Raw genomic sequence first — 21,845 nt, 5'->3', positions numbered from 1 at the left:
AGGCCTTGTGCTGTCACACCAAGCAAACCAGGAGGAGAAAGTTTGTCTTCTGGGATCTTCTGCTGGTGTTGCCTTGTAGTCCTCTACAGGAAGACTACAAAGATGAACATTCCCCTTTACTGGTGTTCCCATATATACCTTTACATCTGTTATTTTTTTAGAGAAAAAAAATAGATTTGACAATGTAATTTGATTCTAGTGAAATTTCAGAGGCAATTAAAGGTTTTGGCTTTTTTTCAATTCCTCTCTAGTGGACACTAGCAGCTATAAAGACACTTTAATATTATCCACTAAACTGCTTATATAGTCAGGAGCATTAAGGTTGGAAAAGACCTCCAAGGTCATCAAGTCCAGCATTTGACTAATCACCACCTTGTCAAATAAACCACAACACTGCCACATCCAGTCATTTGTTGAACACTTCTAGCACTGGTGCCTCCACCACTTCCCTTGGCAGCCCATTCCAATGCTTGACAACCCTTTCCATGAAGCTCTTCCTGCTGTCTAACCTGAATCTCCCCTGGCACATCTTGACACTATGTCCTCTTATCCTGCCACTCATTGCCTGGGAGAAGAGCCCAACCCCCACCTGGCCCCTCTTACAGGTAGCTGTGGCAATAAGGTTTCCCCTGAGCCTCCTTTTCCCCTGGCTAAACACCCCCAGCTCCCTCAGCTGCTCCTGGTGTGACTTGCTCTCCAGACCCCTCAGCCGCTCTGTTGTCCTTCTCTGGACACACTCCAGCACCTCAATGTCCTGAAGTGAGGGGCCCAGAACTAGACACAGGACTCAAGGTGCATCCTCATATGTGGATGGACTGGACTGAGTGCCCTGCCCTGTTAACAACACACCCCTGGAGTGCAACGGGAGCATCTCAGGCTGCTGTCAGGGGCCTGGGCTTGCCCTCGCTCTGGGCTCCCCTCTTTAGCTCATAAATTGCTCTCCCTACTCTCTGTTGACATACTATGGCACACATGGAGGAGATGCAAGGAAAGCACAGAGTGGAGATGGCACATTTCTCTTCTCTTAAGGACAGCGTATGTTAGAAATGTGTCAGGATTCCTGAGTTAAAGCAGCACAGTGAGATGTCAGGGAAGGTGAACAGAAGGGGAAAATTAAGGCAACAGATTTCCCTGGGAAACTCTGTTTTGCAGAAAAATCATTGGAGGAAAATGCTATTCTGATTAACATTAATTTGTCCCTCTTTTTTCTTTTTTTTTTTTTTTAATTTAATCTCCAGGCAGGATATAGGGCAGAACAGAGAGCAGGGAAATGGCAGCCCCTGGCTGAGCCAGCGCTGCAGCAGAGCTGATGGAGTATCTGGGTCAGCGTGCAGCAATTCTTTGCAGATGACTGAGACCAACAGAGCCGAAGGCCAGCCTTGGCAGTAGAGCCAAGGGCTCCTTTTGTGACTGAAGGGATGCAAAATCTGCTCCCCCTTTCCAGCAGCATTTGCAGGAGGGAACCCCATGCTGCAGCCTCTGTCAGCTGGAACTAAGCCATCGGCTCCGCTCACCCATCCCTGCTCAGCAGAGCACAGGCTGGGAAATCAGCGTTGCCATGGGATTCAGCTACAAAAGGCCAAAAGATGTGGATGTCAACCAAGTATCCAGATAGACAGGGAGGGTATTTTCTGCTCTAACTAAACCTGATGTGGAAGCTCTTCTCTAAGAAACAACATTTTGCTTTTTTTACTCACAAGAGCAATGTCAAAGGTTACCTGGAGAAATTTTTTTGTATTTTAAAGGTCCGGACTTAGCTTTGAAGATCTTTATGTTTCAGGCAGGCTTTAGGAAAAGCTCATTCATGCATTCAAACATTTGGCTTCTTTTCCCAAATATCCTGCTAGGCCTAATGAGAGACATTACCTTTGCTGACAGCTGTGGTGCCCTCAGAAGAGATACAGCTTTGGAGAGACCAGCACGCTGCCCACTGGGCATACACAGATCACATATCATGGGATCTTTGCCCTTTCTGCTTCTGTGCCTCAACCCACTGGGACAAGAGCATGAAAGGATCAGTGCTTTCCTTATCTATCATCCCTGATCATCAGTAAGACTGGCAGCTGTCTCTCAAGATTTGTGGTAAACCCTTTGTTAGAGGTTGATTCACACAGCCACAGCCTTCAAAGTCAAATGGCACAGTTAGATCATCCTGTCGGGTAGCACAGGCCATCAGGATTTGTGCTGATTTGTGTTTTGTTAAAAGATGTCCTTCAAAAAAGGGTAGTCCACCTTTGATTTGACAGCCACAGAAGAGGGAAGATCTGTCATTCCCCCATATAACCAAAGTTTAGAAAGTCATTCAGGATTTTTCCCCAGATGTTGAAAGCACCAGGAGAATTTTTCTGATGATCTTGACTCCTGGCAGAATACATCAAATTTAATGCTCAGGACCTAAACTGGTAAAATGTGATGCCAACCAGCTAACTAACCTGCCTTGCCACTCAATGTTTAAAGACACAATATAGAAGAAGTGCCTGATTTTCAGCAGTAATATTGAGGAAAGGTCAAGGCCAGAAGAAATGTTTGTGTTTCTAGAATAACAGCAGCTGCTTCTGCATATGCTTGAAAGGAGGGTGGATATTAACACAAGGATTTTGAGGAAGTAGCTATTTACTACTGGAATTTTTGACGACAGCTACCACATTATAGGTGTTTTTCTAATAATATTCACCCTAACACTGCTATGCCTTGTCTGAACTAGTCAGCCTAATGCAGATCACTCCTTTGTTTCTGCCATAGCAGAACTTGCTAGAACAGCGTTTTTTACTATGAACATTTCTGCTCAAATCCTTCATGTTCTGATTCTGGATAATTTCCTCTTCAAACTGATAATATAGGGCAAAAGACAAAAAGATCTGGATCAGAAAACCCTTAATTTAGTGAGTAAATAGTATTGTACTCTTTTTATGTGAACACATAGAGGTACAGCATTTGACAAGGCATAAGGATTCACACCAGTCTCAGACCTGTCCACGCACTTTTGCCCTGGTCCACAGAGATGACCTCATAAATTAGGTGCAGGGATGGTTGTTCACAGTCTGAGTGATACACAGACATGTTCTGAACAGCATATAATGCACATTTAATTGTATTTATTTAGTGGCCATGGTTACAGAGATGTGACTTTTGTACTTTGTTCACATTGTAGATATGTTACATTGAAAAACTCTCTGTCCATCACTATCTCCTGCATAGGTATATACCCATAGGGGTTAGCAGAAAATAAGAAGGCAGGGAGGACTTCCTGTAATCTCTGCATCCTGCTGAAGCTTCACACATCTGCTTACTAAGAAAATAAAGGCTATTATGTTCCCAGACATGTTAAGTCAGAGTCTTGTGGAGTCAGGAGTATGGCAATCCACATGGTAAAACTGGTACAAAATGTTGGTAATCAAAGGCTTGGAAAGAAGATGAAGGGAAGAGGGAATGAAGCTGTGACAACCCACTATTTTGACTGTTGAATCTGCACTATTCATAGTAACACACCAACTGTATCTATCCAACTGCAGTAATGAGTGATAGCTCACTACTCAACAATTAGGTGTTCCTTCCCCACCTCTGCAACTAAGGTCATAACCTTTTCTATTTACTTTTGGGATATGGTAAATTAGAGCTTCGGCTTCATTACAAAAATTAATTAAAACAGTCACACAATGGCACCATTCATGGCTGTGCTTGTCCTTCCCTGCAGTGTGTCCTCATGTCAGCTCTCATTGGTTTCAGTCCCAAATTCCAGTACGTGCTAGTCTGCCTGTATTATCTGGATCAGTAGACTAGATTTTTCTTTTTGTCCATCTTCTTTGATTCATTGGAAGGACTCCTCTTGTTTCTAATCCCTCTGTTTCTTTTTTTTTTCTTTTAAGAAAGTGTACACTAGCAGGCTGTCAGCATGATCTGATTGCCTCAAAATGCTTTCTGGCCACAGAGTTTGCAGCAGAACCTTAACTTGGTCTCACAGCAAAGACCTCTGCCTAACAATTTCTCCTTAGGGACATCCCAGGTGTCTAGATCTGGAAAAGAGGATTAGTACTCTTTTCCTCAGAATTTCAAAAACTAAACAGAACTACAGTGATAGGAGGATAAAAGCCTGACTATTCCCCAGTTACACAGAGTTGGGAGTCTGCCCATTGAAATAAGTTTGGGTTGTTGGTTTTTTTTTCTAAGCCATTTCTTTGTGAATGTAGTGCTTGTTTTAAAAGCTGGATTTATGAACTGGCAAAAAATAATATTTTCTTTTGTAAGAGAAAGTGTTGCATTATGTTTCACATGACCATGTCCTGAGGTGGTTCAACGTACTCAGTTCTGTGCATACCAATAAATACAGATCTCAGAGATTTCAGGAGTAGTGATTTACTAAAAATTATTGCTCTATGGGAAGTAGAGAAGAGCTCAGTTTCATTTATATAACACCTGAAAGGAGAAATGGCCAACAAAGGCTTGGACTAATATATGTGCTGGTGAGAGAGTCCAACAGGCAACTTTGATACATATGTGTAATTATCCTGAAGTCAAAGCTGATGTTGCTCTGGAGATGAGGATGTGAGATATTTGCAAAAGTGACATCTATTATAGCCTTTATTTCTTCAGAGCATTTAAGCATGTGTGTAACTGCAAGTATAAAAACCTGATTTTTTTTTTTTTAACTTACTGCTTGACTACACAGGTGCACTCAGGAAATTGTATCCAAGTTAATTTAGGGCATGACTTCAAGATGCTGAACAGCTGAACAGCTTTAAAATGTAAAAGGGAGGCTTGGTTTTGTGGAGTGAGTGTGTCCTCACCAAAACCTGATATAAGGTGATGAAGCCAGTTTGAACAAGGGTTCAGATCAACAGTTCCTAAACCTGTGTTGGCTACAGATGAGAAACAAGAAGGTATCTAGTGGAGAATGACCATGGGAAGGGTTATACAAGCTGCCCCTTCTTTGTGAAACACAAAGAGGCAGGGTCCTCCTCTGGGCCAAAATGACCTTTCCTTGTCGGCTGAGTTTTCTGCCAAATCAGCTCCCATGGGTGCCTGAGCTGGTGCTGGTGGCATGGAGGGGCAGGAAGGAGGCCATGGATGGGAGGTGACAGTGGCAATACTTCCATGGATGGGAGGTGACAGTGGCAATACACTGTCTGTGCTGCTGCAGACTTGCACAGGATGAAAGTGCCCACATCACCTTGGCCACAGGACCCCCTTGGGGGTCTGTGGTTACTGAGGTTGATCATGGGGGAGATTTAAAAGCAATGATGGGAACATTGCTTTGGAAGGATGTGACAGACCTGAGCTCCTTTTCTGAATCTGCCAACTTCAGATGGCACATGTGAGCAAAGTCATCCCACCTTCCCACTGCTACAAAATGTAGTCTCTCTCTAAAGCCCTTGATATAATACACAAACTCCAATTTTCAGATTTTGTGCTTTGCACAGTGATACCTGGGAGCAGGACTTTTTTTGCCTATTTGTTGGTGAGGGGGAAATGGAAGACAAGTTTAGTCCCTTAAAAATAAGCATCTTGTCCTCTATGTGCCCTGAATAAATGGCATCCCATGTTGAACTTTGCTGAAAATGCTTTTTTTTCCTTCTGAGAAAAGCTGAAAATGAGACCGCATTGATATTTTGCTGCAGAGTTGTTGCCTGTAGGTAGGCTTTAGATGGAGCTGTTCTATGGAAATCAATCCTGGTAAAGCAATAACAGCTGCTATTTTGCCAGCACACAGCAAGCAGAAACAATTGCACAGGTACCCCCACTACAGCAATGCTACTTGGTAATTTGAAAACAATGCATGACATAAAAAAACCCGGATAAGGCTGGAGAACCACAGTATTGTTATTCCTCCTGTTCTGAAACTGCAGACTGTAAACACACACTCTTGGAAAAAAGGGAATTCCTTCACCTCTATGTATGGCCAGTGAATAATATATTATTTATAATGCTGTTGGGACAGCTGTGTGAAATGGATTCTGTTTGGTTTGCTCAATTTTTCACCAATTCCTTTTGTCATCCTTCTGGCTGTGTTTCCTGGTATTCTACCTCTCTGTCCAATAGGGCACTGCAAAGCGAGCTCATCTGCTCCCATGGACAGAGCAGGATCATACCCTGTGAGCACTGTGAGGACTGGAGGGATGGGAAAGACTCCATTCTTGGAAGCTCTTGGGCTCTTTTTTCTTAATCTATAAATAGGAAAACACCATCATCCTTCAAAATATAAATCATTATTAGAAAGCTTCAAATGGGGACGGAATACACTGGTTTCAAAAAAAAATAAAGTATTCATTTGCTTCTCAAGTTTATTGATATATTTCATGAAGGCTCAAGGATGAAAGATTCTGAGGCAATATAATGGAGTATTATAATATTAATTTGCACCAATTTCTTAAAGAGATAATTCAATTAAATAGTTCAGCCTTTAGCAACCTATTCTTTTAAAATCATATCTCTTTTTGAACTGTCAACCACTTGGAGGAACAGCCCTTGATTCTTTCTTGATTGTAAGCTAGATGAGGCAATTTTTCCTTGGGGAATAACATTAGCTAAATTAGGAACACTGTAATTTAAAGGTGATTAAGTACCTTTTGTGATTATTGTTCTAAGACTTCAATCTGATAACACTTAAGTGCATGTGTAATGTAGTCTTCCACAGGGCTACTCTCATTCATAAGTGGGTTTAAATCCTCATAAGATCAGGACCTAAATAAGTACCACAGTTAAACCTTTTATGGCACATTGACAGAGCATGTATTTGTTCTGATTGCAACATTTCACACTTGGGCTTGGTGCATAAACAGTAGGAATGCTTTTTACAGAAGGAGAAAGCAAGGAACAGGAATGTGAATAGATACATTCTGGTCATAAGGCAAGTCTGCTGGAACACCTGGGAACATACTGTGGACTCCTGACCCTCATGAATTTGTGTCCAGCTTTGCTCCAGCTGTACTTTGTGCCTTGGTGCTCAGCATGGGAGAAGCAGCAGGAACCATCCAGGCCAGGCAAAGTGACCAAGTCATTGCTCAACCTGCTCACTTATGTCTGGAGAAATTCTTTCCTAACCATCCGTCTTCTTAGGGTTTCAGTAGAATTTTGTCAGCAGAGCACCCAACGTGTTGAAGGATGTCAGAACATGGGCTACTATTGCACCACGGACAAATTTAGGGCTGACATCTGTTGGGGGCTGCTGAGCAAGATGCACTCAGCTGACCCATTGTCAAGAAGTGCTGCTGGCATATGTCCATGCACAGGATATTTTACAGAATGTCATCACTTGGTAATGAAATGCTCCCCGGTAACGATGGCTCACAAACACAGAAATAGCCTTTGCCCATAATAAAGTTTTGCAAATAATGCTTGCAGGAAGTGATTTGCTATGAATCAATCAAGCAGAGCCCAGAAATAATGTGGCAGATGGTAACCCGACATTACTGCAACATCACCCAACTACTTCTTACTCGCACTTTAAACAACCATTTGGACTCAGGTCTTTAAAGAAAAATGTTCACTCTCACTCTACAGCTGGTTGAAGCTGAATTGTCACCCCACAGAAAATTCTATCCTTAGAATCAGTAAAAGACAGGATAAAATTAAGTCTGAAATGTCCTTCAATGTGAAAGAAAAAAATATTCTGTTATCAAGACTCTATTTTGATGCCTTCAGGCTATATGCCCTTTCTCTATTTTTAGCTATGTTAGGCTACAAACAAATAAAAATTTTAAATATAAAATTAACACAATCTTTGTTCTAAGTGATATATACAAAGAAAATGTAACAAAATAGATTTGAAAAAGAAAATGCTGGAAAGAACAAATACCTTCCTGTTGGCATTTTGATTTTTTGTCCTATGAATATAAAAGTTTGTTGAAATCATCATGTCTCCATTTTTCATGCCCTAGAACCTTCTGACAGAAAAAATATACCACCTGAACAGTTTTGATTAGGTCTCTCTAGGTCCTGCCTGGGTACACTCAAGTTACAGTGGTTTAAAAAGTTACTCATCGTAAGGTGCACTTTCTTATTTGCAAGGTAAGACCCATTATCTTACATTGTATGCCTAACTTACTTGTTATAACTGATTGAGATTTAAAATTATTAAGTTTTCTGTTTATGCCTGCATATTCTTTCAACACTGTATAAAGACTTGTTGCATGCCACAGAGCAGGCAGCCCTGATTTATTTACTACAGTATCAATATAGTCCTTAAACAACAGCTTTACTTGCAGATGGAGATTTTTCACCCTCCTCTCCCATGTGCATCATTGCACTCTGAAACCTTTCCAGAAATGAGGTTAGCCAAGGCACTGTTTGCACTAAAACAAGGAGCATCCCAGAAATGGGGTGGCTGAAGAAAGCAAAGTAGGCCACCAACTTTCCCCGCCGGATTGCTGGCTGTGAGCGTGTCCCACAGGAACGCTGTCACGCTGGTTGTGCGACAGCACCTGGAGCTCGGCCTGGGATGAGCAGTGTCATTATCACTGGGGACATTTGCTGGGCTCTCTGGGAATGAGGGTCATGCAGAGCTCCAAATGAATCGCCTGCTCGGACCCATGCAGGTCAAAGCAGAGGGAAATTACTGCGGCAGCCTGTGCTGCCATGGCCCTGCTGGAGACAGGGCACCTGCCCAGCATTTTCCCTCAGAGATCAGTAACAGAGGATGATTCCTCATGGGCATCTACCTAGGTACTGGCTGAAATGAAGCAAAATGCACTGGCACAGGCACTGGCTTTTCTCGGGCAGAGTTTGTAAAGTAAATTTCAATAACTCAAATTCCTAAATTTCCGTCTTAGCCGTGGTTGTTCATGCACCACTGTCAGTATGAAGGGAAAGACCCTTGAACCTCTCTCAAGATCTAAGGCTTATTCCTCTGTACATGCAGGTTCCTGGTTCTACAGCAGTTTCATAGTAAAACTCGTACACCACAGCCCGTGCTGTTCCCTTGGTGTGTGATTTCCCTGGGGGGAGCAGCAGCAGGACCTTTGGAGCTCTGCCCCTCAAACCATGCAGGCAATGCTCCATTCACACCACGGGAGAGTCCCGGACCCTCGGTGTGCTCGGTGTGAGCGCCATGTGCCAGTGTCACAATCGTGCACGGTGTGAGCCACCGCCTGTCTGCGTGCGGAAACAGGGGATTTTGACCACAATGTTTTGTAAAATCTGGCAGAGTTAATGTGCAAACTGAATTACTTCAAACCCCCACGTTTTACACAACCCACTCTCACAGTCTTGCCTATCGTCTGGCATTTGTGGGAGAGGATGAATGAGCAGCCTCATAGCTGCTGCCGGCTGCACTCCCCAGGCTGCAGCTTTGCGAGGCCTCTCAGCTCGCTGTCGGGGGGCTCAGGCGGCTTGTCACCAGAAACAGCCGAACTTGGGGCCATTTCGGCGAACGTCACCAGAATAAAACAGTTTCTTCGCCGAATGCTAAACATGCAAGTCAGTTTCTGCCCTGGAGAACGGGAACGGGACCGGGAACGAGACCGGGTCCAGCGGAGTCCTCGGGGCGGCCCCGTCCCTAGCGGGGCGCGAACCCGCGGCCTCCGGCCCACCGGCCGCGCGGGGCCAATCGGCGGCGGCGCTGGTGACGCGGCGGGGCGGGCGGGGCGCTGGGCGCGGGGCCGGGCGGGGGCGGGCGCTGCCGCCGCGGGAGCGGCACGGGCGGGCGGAGCGGCTGTTCCCGGAGAGAGCAGGCAGCGGGTCGGGTGCTTTGGCTGTAGTCTGGTCCGCTGGGGTTGACCGAGACCCCCTCCCCCCCCCCCCCTCCAGGCTACTCCACGAGCACCGGCTTGACGCTCGATCTCTTTTAATAGACACCGATCTTTTTCCCCCGCCTTGTTTTTTCGGGGTGCGCTTCACCCAGCGCCGCGGACGCCCGCTGCCCTGAGCGCTGCCGTGCCGGGAGGCGCGGGGGGCCGGGGCCGCGATGCGCGGAGATGGGGCCTGTGGCTGCTCCCGCATGGGCTCGTAGTGCCCGCTCGGTGCTGAGTGCCCGGGTGCCGGGGAGGTGCGTGTAGGAGAGAGGTGCCAGTAGCGCTGGATTTTATCCCCTTGTAGAGGTGCAGGCAGACAGGGGTTCAGGTGTGTTGGTGTGTATTATTTTTTTCCTCTCGTTGCCTACATCAGCTTGCTTGCCCCTTCTCCTTCTCCCCCTCCATTTTTTTTTTTTTTTTTTTTTTGGGGGGTGGTGAGGTGGGAGCCCGGGGTGGCTGGTTTTCCTCCAGCTGAGCAGTGCAGTTGCAGCGGTAGCGGTGAAATCCTGCTCCTCCTGTGAGCTCCAGCCAGGAAAATGGAGGCTGTGATAGAGAAGGAATGTAGTGCGCTCGGAGGGCTCTTCCAGACCATCATAAGCGACATGAAGGTAAGAGGCTGAGGTGTGTGGGGGAGCACAGGGGAGGGGAAGCGTCTTCCCACCTGGCCCGGTGAAACTTCGCCCCGGGCGGTGCAGCCGCATCGGGGGCTGCTGGCGGCGCGACCTCCCCGCGGCGCTGGGGGGACGCTGCCCCGGGGCTGGGTCCGCGTCCCCGCCGGCGGGACCGGCCTGGCAGAGGGATTCCTTGGCTTCACACCCAGGATTTGGGGCTTGCGAGTTGGTTGCAGGATACCGCCTCTCCCTCCCTCCTTCCCTCCCTCCTCCTTCCTTCTTTTCTCTTATTTGTCCTGCTCAAACATGCAAGCTGTTACCTTGCACCAGGGTCAGCGATTTGCCTCTTTATTTTACAAATATTTTTATTCTCCTTTTTTCTCGCCTGGTGTGGGCTGTCAGATCGGTAGCAGAATGAATGCAGCGGGGCGGGAGCGTGGTGCGGAGGAGCCGGGCACGGAGCATGTCAGCCGTGGGGTGGGGCTCGGAAGGGCAGTGTGAGCATTTCGGTGCCAGGCTGATGGGCGCGATGGAAAAAAAATCTCTGCCTGGAGATGCTCAGAAGTTGATGTGTGCCTGGATTAAAATTGCGGCTCAGGGTGATATTATTTTCACGCTGTATATGCTCGTGGAGGTGGCATTTCTTTTTTTCTGTGAATGGATGCAAAGGTTTCAAGTGCGGGGGTCTCTCCACCAGCCACCAGAAACCTGGGTGTGCTGATCCCGTCTCTGCCAAAGGGTCCCTTTGAGAGAGGCGCTCCCACTCTATCCTTGGCAGCCAAGGGCACTCCTGCAGGGTTTTCTTTGGGTGAGCGGGTGCCTCCCACCCTTCTCTCGTGGAAGTAAATAGCGTAAAAGCGTTGCTGTGTTTTGCCCGTCATGTCTCCCCCAAAGCCCGGGGCTGGAGGCGCCCAGCCTCCGGCACACGGCCGTACTGCAGAATACTGCAGTGTTCCCCTGGACAAGGGCAGCTTGTCTGCCTGCCAGGGCCGACTGGGAAGGATGCAGTTGTCGGGAGATGTTGAGGGACGTGTCAGATAATGGGGACTGCCGTAATTTAAAGGCGGCAACCGTGCACGCTGTGCTTTTCCCAGGCAGGGCATGGGATTTCTCTGGATGTTTTAATTCATGCGAGGCTGGTGAGCAGCGAGGGCTGCGGGAGAAAGAGCTGCCAGGTAGTATTGGAGGACAGGGTCTGCTCTAAGAGGGAGCCTGGCAGAGGTGAATGGCTTCTAGTGTATTTTTTGGGGAGGGTGGAGAAGCTGTTTGCACTAGAAGTTATTTTTTGGCAAATGTTCATATGCACGTTCTTCTCAACAGATCTTAGGAGACATTTAATTAAAAGCGTGGCTTGTCAAGAGCAGGCAGGTTGCAGAGAGGAGGGGGGAGTCTGTGTATATCTGTCAAGACAATGCTGCAGACCTGGCAGTGGTGGTCCTCAAGCTCTCAGCCTCCTTGGATTTTTAATAATGACTGCACTTTAAAATAAAAGAAACCCCCCCAAAAGCAGGAAACGATCACAAATTCTGGAATAATTTCAGTGGTCAGTGCAGGGAACAGGCAGGAGATGTTCTGTTCCAGATCAAGTGTGGTTTTGGGTTTCATTACAGAGGAACACAGAGTATGTTTATTCTTTCCTTCTTTTCATAAGTGATGCATTTGGTTTTTCTTGCTCTTAAACCAGTGGGCCTCTGTGTTGATTCATCTTTTTTCTTCTACACATTGCTACTTGCATGGGAATGCTGCTCATCAGAAAACATGTTGACATGAGTGTATGGAGATGGGTACAGGTGTGAATATTTTTTTCTTAATGCTCCATAGTAGTGGAACCTGTTTTGTGAAGTGGCAATTACTGAAGGGGGAGGTTTGGAAGGAATAGCTGCAGATCTTTAGCAGCATGGTGGTTGTTATGGTTAAAAAAAATCTGCTCATTATTTAGCATGAGTAGAACAAAGAATTTTTACCTGTAGTTCGATTTGATGCAGCTGATGCTGTACTACTGAGATGCACTAGGATTCTTTCTGAATTGTGCACAAAGGAGCACAACAATTTCTAAGGAAAAGTAGCTATTTTTTTGATAGTTAACCAGAACCTTTCAACTAATCATACCTTTAGTAGTAAAGTGAAAATTAGCATTTTAAGTGCTGTTTCACGTAGTCAGATCTGTGTGGGCAGGCTGCTGGCAGGATCTTGAAGATGTTGCGTAGGGGTCTGCCCACGCATCCCCAAGTGCTCTCTCCGTGCCTGTTTCTCATGGCAGGCTGTGATCAAGGCCCCACATGCCCTGCAGTGCTGAGGGATTTGATGCAGCATCTGCCTTTTTTTAACCAAATGGTTCACAGGTTCTTTTATGATATGTATTGCTCTACCTTAAACTTTGTTATAAAGATGGTAGGGTTAATCAACAGCTTCAATTACTCTGAAGTGTTGCCAGTGGATGCAGATGGGTGCTGCAGCTGAGGTGATGAAGATACAGTACATGAGGACTGATTTTTCTCTTTGTTCACAGTAACACAGAACTGGCTCAGGTGTACTTGTTGTTAATTTTGAGCTCTGCCTGGTTCTGCCAAGGTTACAGGAACTGGAATTACAATTCTGAGCAATGTGATTGTTTCCATTTATCTCTGTATACTCTGTTAGATCTGAAACTTCATATGGGCAATATATGTCAGTGTGACTTAACACATCACATTTTTTGACAGCAAGATTGTGTCTTGCTGGCTGAGGTCTCTTGAATGGCATTTAATGTTTTCTCATGTTTTCTCATGCTTTCTCCATAAACCCCAAATTTCTCTCCACCCTCTATCAAAAATATTTTTGTGTCTAATACTCAACAAAACCTGCTCCAAAAAAACTCAGCATAAAGCTAAGTGATTTGGAGAAATGTTACTGTGTAAATGTAAGAACAGTTAATAAACATCCCATTGTACTGCACATTATTGTACATCACAGTGTCACAGACTATTTTGAGTTGGAAGGGACTCACAAGGATCATTGAATCCAACTCTTAGCACTGCACAGGACACCCAAACAACCCCACTGTGTGCCTGAGTGATTTGTCCAAATGCTTCTTAAAATCTGTCAGGTTTGGTGCTGTGACCACTTCCCTGGGGAGCCTGTCCCAGTACCCAAACACCCCTTGGGTGAAGAAACTTTTCTTGATCTCCATCCTAAACCTCCCCTGACACAGCTTCATGCTGTTCCTCGGGTCCTGGCACTGGTCACCCGAGAGCAGAGATGCCCCTCCACTTCCCCTCGTGGGGAAGCTTTACACTGCAATGAGGTCACCCCTCAGTCTCCTCCAGTCTGAACAGAACATCTGGAACTTCAGTCCCCTGACAAAGGAAGTCCATTTTTTCCATGCCAAACAAGGGTCAGATTTGTTGAGTAATATGGTGGTGTACATGATGACAGGGTTGTTTGTGTAAAGTCCACAATGGGAACTGAACTTGGCCGTTGTGCTCTAGAATTGGATTTCTGTGCTTTGAGATTTCAGGACCTGATTAAACAATCATAAAGGTGGGAGCGTGTGTGCCCATCCCATCCTTATTTTGGTCCACTGTCACAGCCCTGATGTTTCCTACAATACATCACTGAGCATGTGGCACTTACAATTAGTTACACTCTTATACAAGATCTTTTTCAAAGCAATTACAGTTTATAAAAACAAAAATAAAATGTCCCCTCAGAGGAGGAGTCCTGTGTGCTATGTGCAGACGCTGTGTGACTTGTTTTTGAATGCGGCGAATTTTCTGTAGCTCCCTGTGGGAAGGGAGTATTTGATCTGAATGGTTTGTAACTCATTTCTTGCAATTGAGAAATGAGATGCTGCAATGTGCTGTTAATTTCAATATCTCTTTTAGTGCAAAGCAAATCATTGCAGTTAATTTTTGGGAGGGCCTGTTGCAGATGGGTTTCAAAAGAACTTGTCTTCTCATGCAGAGCAGATCTTTAATGCTTCTTTTCCTTCTGAGTTGATTTTACATTCCTTTTAATCATATTGTTCTCTGCTATCCTGAAGAAAAAAACCACCGCCTCTGAAAACATTGAAATTGGCTGTGTTTGTAGTTCATCACTTGCTTGATGGTGTTTCTTTGGCTTTTAGCATTCTCTTTATTTGTCTTGCCTCTTCTGCCAGCATGTGTTTTGACAGAGCAGGGGCTTTCTGTGTACGTACAGCACCTGACACCTGGGGGGTGGGCATGGGAGGAAGATGAGTAATGAGCAGTTGGTTGAACACAGGTTGTCTGTGACTTCATTTATACCAAGTCAGAGGATTTACTAAATTTTTATGGGTCAGGTGTGTATTACCAGTTAATCTCATTCATCTCCCTGCATGTGAGGGATGTGCAGGTATCGTCCTGAAACAGGGTTCCCAACAGCCATGTGAGTTTTTGGAACAATTATAAACTTTTATTATCTGTGTATGTGCCTTATTTTTATTTGTTTAGCTGAAAGCACAATAAAATCAGTACTAAATCATTAACCTCTACTATAATACTCCAGAGGAGCTGCTGGGACTCCTGGACTAGGCAGTGGCGCATGTTTCCTTTCAGCTATGCAAAACTCTTGGTTGATACAGAAGAGAGAGACATGAACATATGAGCATGAGAAACATTTATGTTTTTGCACCCTCTAACCTGCTTTTAGAAGGCGATCCGTGAGAGGCAGCATTTTAATTTGCTTTTGTAGAGGTTGGGACCAGGGGTGGCCACATCAAGGGTTGAGAGTTATTTGTTTGGTAGCCCTGTTTGCTTACAAGGGATGGCCTTGTGATATTCACACAAATAATATAAACTGAGGAAAAAATATTTGATGGAACAAATAGAACTGCTGAGACAGTTACTGCAGCAAGTACAGCTGCAAGTCCTCTGTGTGTGTTAGTCCAAGGAACAGCACGCATGTACCAGAGAACCTGGGCAAATTTATTTTCCCGTGACATGTCGTAGTGCAACAGCTCTTCCCCAGCTGTGCTTTATTTGAAGCTTGAGATCTCTGTGGAGATTAGGAATGTTCAGTTGGATGATTTTAAGGGTTAGTTTCAATCCAGCTGTTAAGGATGATAACTACTGTAAGGAAAAACAAATGTGTCATGCACTGGGACTGGCACTGTTTAACATCTTTGTTGGTGACATTGACAGTGGGATTGAGTGTTCCCTCAGCAGGTTTGATGATGTCTCCCAGCTGGGTGGTGCAGTCACCGTGCTGGAGGGGAGCAATGCCGTCCAGAGGGACTTTGACAGATTTAAGAGGTGGGGCTGTGTGAGCCAGGGAGACCTTATTGTACCTTGAGTACCAAAAGGGGTCTGCAAGAGAGTTAGAGAAGGACTTTTGACAAGGGCATGTAGTGACAGGACAAGAGAGAATGGCTTCAATCAAGAGGGCAGGGTTAGGTTAGGTACAAGAATTTTTTTACTGTGTGTTGAGAACAGATTTTCCAGAGAAGTTGTGGTTGCCTCTCCCTGGATCAGTTCAAGGGCAGGTTGGATGGAGCCCTGAGCAACCTGGTCTAGTGGATGGGGTTAGAGCAGATGATCTGTAAGGCCCTTCCAACCCAAAGCATTCTGTGATTTTCTGTGCAACAGACAGGTAGGTCCAGGCTTGGAGAGGAAGCACACCTGCCATGTATGCACTGGCATGTCCCTTATACAGCAGTCTTTAGGACAACTATCTCTTTCAAACCTAGCAAACTGGTGTTTCTTCCCCTTCACAAAAAGTCTGAAATGAGTTAATTTGGAACTTTTCTTCCCATATATTTTGTTCCTCTAGGTTTTACCACCAAGGCATTTGGAGCATAGCTGGCTGCTCTGATTTCTTATCCCTCTGCCTCCCAACAACCTGCTTGCTCAGGCAGTTGGTTTGTGTACACTGAAATTCTTGCCTTTTCCAAGCAGCTGCAGTATCTTTCTGTGAACATCTCAGAGGGGGAGGGGTTGACATGCAGCAAAGGCTGAAAGATGGTGCAAGAAGAGAGCCTCTGCATGCCTGCCCAGACACTGAGGTTCAAGCAACAGGGCAGAGCTGGGAACATACTTAATCACAAGTAGTTTATTTTTTAGGGACACATGCTTTCTTGATCCAAATACTCTTGTGTGAGTGTTAACAATTTATACAACTGTTGAACATTTGCTACATAAGTGTGTACTGGGCTGGCTTATCCTGTGACATACCCAGAACAAGGATTTTTAATATCTCTTGAGAGTTCTCCTTTCGGACCTGGCAGGATGCCAAGAGCTGCACAATAAGGTTTGTGAGGTTCTGAGTGTGGAAGGAGTTGTGCAGTGCTGCATGAAACACAATTGACTGAACAAATGTTGGAGAACAAGAAGTCTGTGTAATTACGGGCTTAGTGCTGGTTAATACCTAACAGAGGTGATATTCAGTGGAGGTTGCTGCTTCCTACCTGAGATCTGAGTGTGCATGAACTGAACCCAAATCTTTGTTATAAAATACCTGAGAAGCTAATTTTATTTTTTTAAGGACAGAAGTTGCAAGAGTTGATGGAGTATACTTGCGAATCTCTAAACAGCATTCTGAAGAACATTTTTAAGGTTCATAGTCTACCCAAAGACAGTTGATCTTGAAGATAAGCAGGGAGCAAAATAGGAACTATATCTAAAGAGGCTTTTTGGTCTACTTCAGATTGTGCAAAGATGAGTACAGAGAAGTTTGAGTCAGTATCATAAAGTCTACCCTTCAGAATAAGGTAGTCTCTTTAGGCTACGTATATAGAAATGCCTTTTCCTCTTCAAGGGTACATTTTCAATTTGAAAATTATTTCTGCCTTGATACTGTAAGGTGCAAAGCACTGCTTTGTTTGCTGGGATCTACGCTGACCTTTCAGGACATTGATTGACTTCTCCTGCTGGGCTGAGATACCTTGAATGCCAAGATGTTTGGAAGGATTGGAGACAAAATGTCTGGTAGCTTTGTGGCTAAGACCATAGCAGCTTTCATCTTCAAAGTGCTCTCTGGGTGACTTGGCTCCAAAGAATGGCTCCCATTTTACAGAAAGGCAAGCTATGGCTGCAGGTTTAGTGACTTCTACTCCCTCCCCCTAGGACAAGAAGAAATTGGGTGCATCTACAACATGGAGTTAACGAGGGAATGTTGTTTAAGCTCCCAGTGTAATAGGTTTCTATCTTCATGTACACACTACTTTGTTTTTACTGATTGAGACGTGTTGCTGCTCACCCCTGTGATAACCCGATGCTTGCAGGCAGAAGAGATGACATCTAAAGATGACTGATAAATTCTCAACAGAAGTGTCCTGAACTCCTCTCCTGGAACTGAAACTACAGGACCTCTCTCAATTTTTAGTGGGGAAGCCTGACTGAACATCTTAACCATAAGCTGGTTGATCATGAGGAATTTGTGTCTTGTGGGGTTTTCTGTGAGCTCTGTACTTTTTACTCTTCTGGTCAACAACCATAAGTGATATGTAGTTGATTTGAATTCTAGGATGCTAACTGGAGTACAGTCATCCTTTACAAACCATTCTTGCAGGAATGAGCTTGTGTTGTGTGTAAAATGCTGCTGATGAGTGTGTAACTAGAGACACTTGGTTGATAGTACAAAAAGATTCACATTTGTTCTCATTCTTTCTTCCACATAAACTGCCATCATACTTCTCACCCAAGCATGAGATATATATTTTTTTTTTGCCACAAAAGTCACGTGTGCTTTGTAATTTCTCTGAAGCCACCTGTATAGAGGCATAATTTCGAATTTTTTGTTAATAAAGCTTTATTTGGGATGTCTCCTAACAATACCATCCATGAGCAAACCAGATGGATGCTCGTTGTCCATGAGCAAACCAAGGGTCTAATTTGGAGCTTGAGAGGGATTATTTATCTTCTCATGAGTAAAATGGAAAGAGAGTAGCCTGCATTAAGCATATACCTGCACTTCACTGTCTGTCATGAGACAAAGGTCAATAAGCATTAAAAATGTGGGCACCTGGCTGCTGCCTTTCTCCCAGTAGGTACTTTCCTGGTCAACTCAAGTGCTTGTTAGTAGTTTGAGTCCTGGAGATTGTTATGACTGCTTGTGGGATGGAGATTGTGTTGAGTGGATGGTCAGAAATTAGGGTTTCTGCTTGCTTGGAAAGAAAGAAGTGATGAGACCCCAGTGGTGTTGGTGACATTACCAACACCGGACTGTTGGCTTGAGGCTGTCCTGTGTAGGTATTAACTTGACTGACTGCCTCCTGATATTTTAATTATCTTCATTTTGATCCAGCTGAAATATTGTGGGTTTAGAAAATAGCTGCTGAGTATGTAGAGTGGCCACTTAATGATTGAGTGGATGAAAGGCGGTATTGATGAGTCTCTGAGGAGAAATCTGCTATTCAGGCTTGCAGACTTGTTCAGACCTGCAGTGAAGATTGTGGAACTAAATGCTTCCTCTGGAAGACTACTTAATGTCCAGCTTTTTTCATGTGGCATGGGATAAAAGGTCTCTAGATGCTGTGGCTAGTTGTTTCCCACCGCCCCCTTGTCTTTTGAATAACTTCCTATGTTTAGAGAAGGAGAGACTGTATGTTTATGCCTGATGTATTTTCTCACAGTATGAGTCTAACTTTTGTTTGCTAATTACACAATCTTGGATTTAAACCATGAAGTAGCTGCTTTGGAGCTGAGTTTCTTCATGTTATAAACCATGAAACTGAACTGTGGACAGTACAGATTTGAGGTGGTCCCTGTTGACATAGAAGGAGGCTCATGAGTTGGATTTGTAAGCCAGGATAGGTTTTCACAGGTCCTTGCCGTACTACTACTAGATTGGAGTCACAGCCATAAGGCAACTGGTACCTGCACTGGGGATGTTTAAGCATGGGCTAATGCACTGCAGGCATTATTACAATACAAATTAAAGACTCCAGAGCTCTGACAACAGAATGGTACCAGACTTAGGTTCCCTCTCCCCCTTTAAATGGTTAGTGAGATCTAATATAAATGTGTGCTCTTGCAAAGTAGTGCTGCACTTCAATGCTTCTGCTAAGGGAATTGGGCATTCTTTAGAGTTCTTCAGGTGGTTTGAGAATGTAGAAAAAATGGGTATCTGTGGTGTTGCTGTTGTTTGGGTTTTTTACCCCAGTGGTGTGAATAGCCTTTTCTGGATTTTACTCACTGGATTTTAGTCTTGATTTTTTTCATGTCATTATCTGTTTTCTTCATTGTTCTAATTGTACTATTTAAACTAAAAACTAAACAGTTTTGAAAATACTTTTTGTGTGGTTCTGTGATATGTAGAAGAAGTACCCAGTTGACAGGTTTTTTTTAATAGTGTATGAGATGTTTTCAGCAGCATTTTGTTGCATAATTTTCAATGTTCTGATAATGTATGTCCTTGAAAAGCAAAGCTTGGCATGCCTGTTTATTCTATGCATGGTGAGGGAAACTAGTTTCTAATCCTGCCATTCCCTAAACAAGAGGCAGAAATAATGAAAGTAAAGGTATGGATACAAGACTGTGATTTACCCCTGCTTTCTTTCCTGAAGGGTAGTTACTGCTTAAATGACATCTTTCATGTGCTTTTACTTTCACCTGCATGCACTATAATCACTCAGACCCTGAGTCTGTACCTGCCTGCTCTGTTCAGTGATGTGTGTGTTTAGCTCTTGCTGTGAGATCCTGTGAAGTTCATGTCTTTTGCTGTTGGTGCCTTTTCACTCCTGGCCCAGCACAAGTTGAGAGTCCCTTTTGCTGATGGAGCTCAAACTTCCCCTATGCCTGGCAATACCTTCAGCTTAGAAAGACAGATGAGACTTTGAATTCAGCTGGTCCCTTTCCTTGTCTTGTGGCAGTATTTCTGCAAGACCTCTACACAAATATGTTACTCTTCCTGAAAGAGGTCTAGTGAAAGGAAGCTGCCTGACCTTTCAGAGTTGCATGTTACCTGGTCTTATAGTTGAATGGGTTGTGCAATCTGAAACTTCTCTGCTGAAGCCAAACTGATTGTTTCTTGTTCTGCACCACTGGAAAAGAGATGATGGACAGCATCAGGGATGCTCTTGAAATCAGTGTTGGGATTTGCTGCTGAGTTCTTGTTCTGAATATAAGAAATAGGCAGTAGATAGGTAGATTTAGATTGGACACAAATTGCTTTAATTTACAGTGAAGGTGGTGAGAGAGTGGAGAAGGTCACCCAGAAAAGTTGTGGATTCTCCACCATTGGAAGTGTTCATGTTCAGTCTGGATGTGGCTGAGAACAACCTTATCTAGTAAAAGATATTCCTGCTCCTGGCAGGGGGCTTGGACTAAATGGTCATTAAATGTCCCTTCTAACTTAAGCTGTTCTGTGAATGTGTGTGTTTGAAAATCTAAGGAGTAATGGAATAGATTTTGTGTACATCTCTATGTTATAAAGAATGAAGTTTCTCTTGCCAGCAAAATTCCTGTTTCAGTTTGTAGAAAGATTTGAGACTTTAGATGCAGCTTAGGAACATTGATGATACTCACTCTTGATGCTTTTCAGAGTAGAAAGAGGGAAAGCCACCAAGCAGAGTTTTTTGGATGGAGAAGAGCAATTCTGAACTTCAGGCAAGATGATGCTGATTCTGTTCACCCCTTTATGTTGCAAGACCTTTTGTGACTTGTTAAGGGTCTAGGCAGTCCTGTCCATGAGTCGTGGACTTGTTTAAATGAGTGGATTGTACAGAGGAGGATGTGCTAGTCTTTGGTAGCAATTTTTGACTTCTGCAGTTATGGCTGGCCAAGTGCTTTTTCACCCAATTGACTATTTATTCTTCTAGAAAAGAGGTAAAACTTCCAGTGCCAAATATTACCTGAGAAGGGAAACTGCCTCTCAAATGTTGTGTCTTCCAATGTGTTGAGACATCTGTGGCTGTAACCATTGTTTTTCCCTTTTTTTCCCTTTTTTTTTTAATTTATTTTTTCCCCCTCCTTCTTTTTCTTTCAGACTGTTATTGTTTTCCTGTGCTCTTCCCCTCCACTCTTTCCTGGTTTTGTCTGTTAAAGGACTCTGGAAAAGTGGTAGTGTCTATGTGCAAACCTTACTTGCTGATTGCCATTTGTTATGTGTAACATCTGTGACCTTGTGTGGTGTTTAGCACAATAAAGTCTCTTTGCTACTTGGAGGTAGTGTATTGAATGCCACAGAAATGAGACATTCATAATAATCCTTGTGATTCTGTTATCTGGTAAAATTATAAAAAGAAATCTTTTGTTTCCAGCATGATTTACTTTGGAGGGGTGGGAGGTCACATGCACAAGCCAAGTTAAAATTTTTGTTCCAAAACCAGATCTGTGGCATTTGGATGTATTACTAGGGCGTGGATCTCTGTAACACTGTTGTATGTTTGGGACTCAACTTTTTAGCTTATCATAGCTGAACAACAACACTGAGGTGAAGTTCTTACTCCTGTGGCCTGTGCAGTTGTTTTCTTTTCCATTTCATTGAAGTCTTGCAGTTAGTCATTGCTAGTACTTTCCTGGAAGGCATGCAGCTCCTGGTTTGATAACCCCTGAGATAAAACCAAGGCACT

At 44.2% G+C, this 21,845-nt stretch overlaps 1 protein-coding gene across 14 annotated transcripts in view; it reads left to right on the top strand.

Annotated features, from left to right (window-relative positions):
* The first annotated feature begins 10,159 nt into the window (after positions 1-10,159).
* The window catches only part of MTSS1 (MTSS I-BAR domain containing 1), a 125,286-nt gene continuing 113,600 nt past the window's right edge, over positions 10,160-21,845 (top strand). For all 14 annotated transcript variants that reach the window (XM_066566323.1, XM_066566260.1, XM_066566290.1 and 11 more), the window contains exon 1: positions 10,160-10,333. In XM_066566323.1, coding sequence (XP_066422420.1) covers positions 10,262-10,333 — 72 coding nt within the window. In that variant the 5' untranslated portion in view covers positions 10,160-10,261. The remainder of the gene's footprint in view (positions 10,334-21,845) is intronic.

This window comes from Molothrus aeneus, chromosome 1 (assembly GCF_037042795.1).
Source record: "Molothrus aeneus isolate 106 chromosome 1, BPBGC_Maene_1.0, whole genome shotgun sequence".
Classification (NCBI taxonomy): domain Eukaryota; kingdom Metazoa; phylum Chordata; class Aves; order Passeriformes; family Icteridae; genus Molothrus; species Molothrus aeneus.
This window is presented reverse-complemented; position numbering and strand designations above follow the sequence as displayed.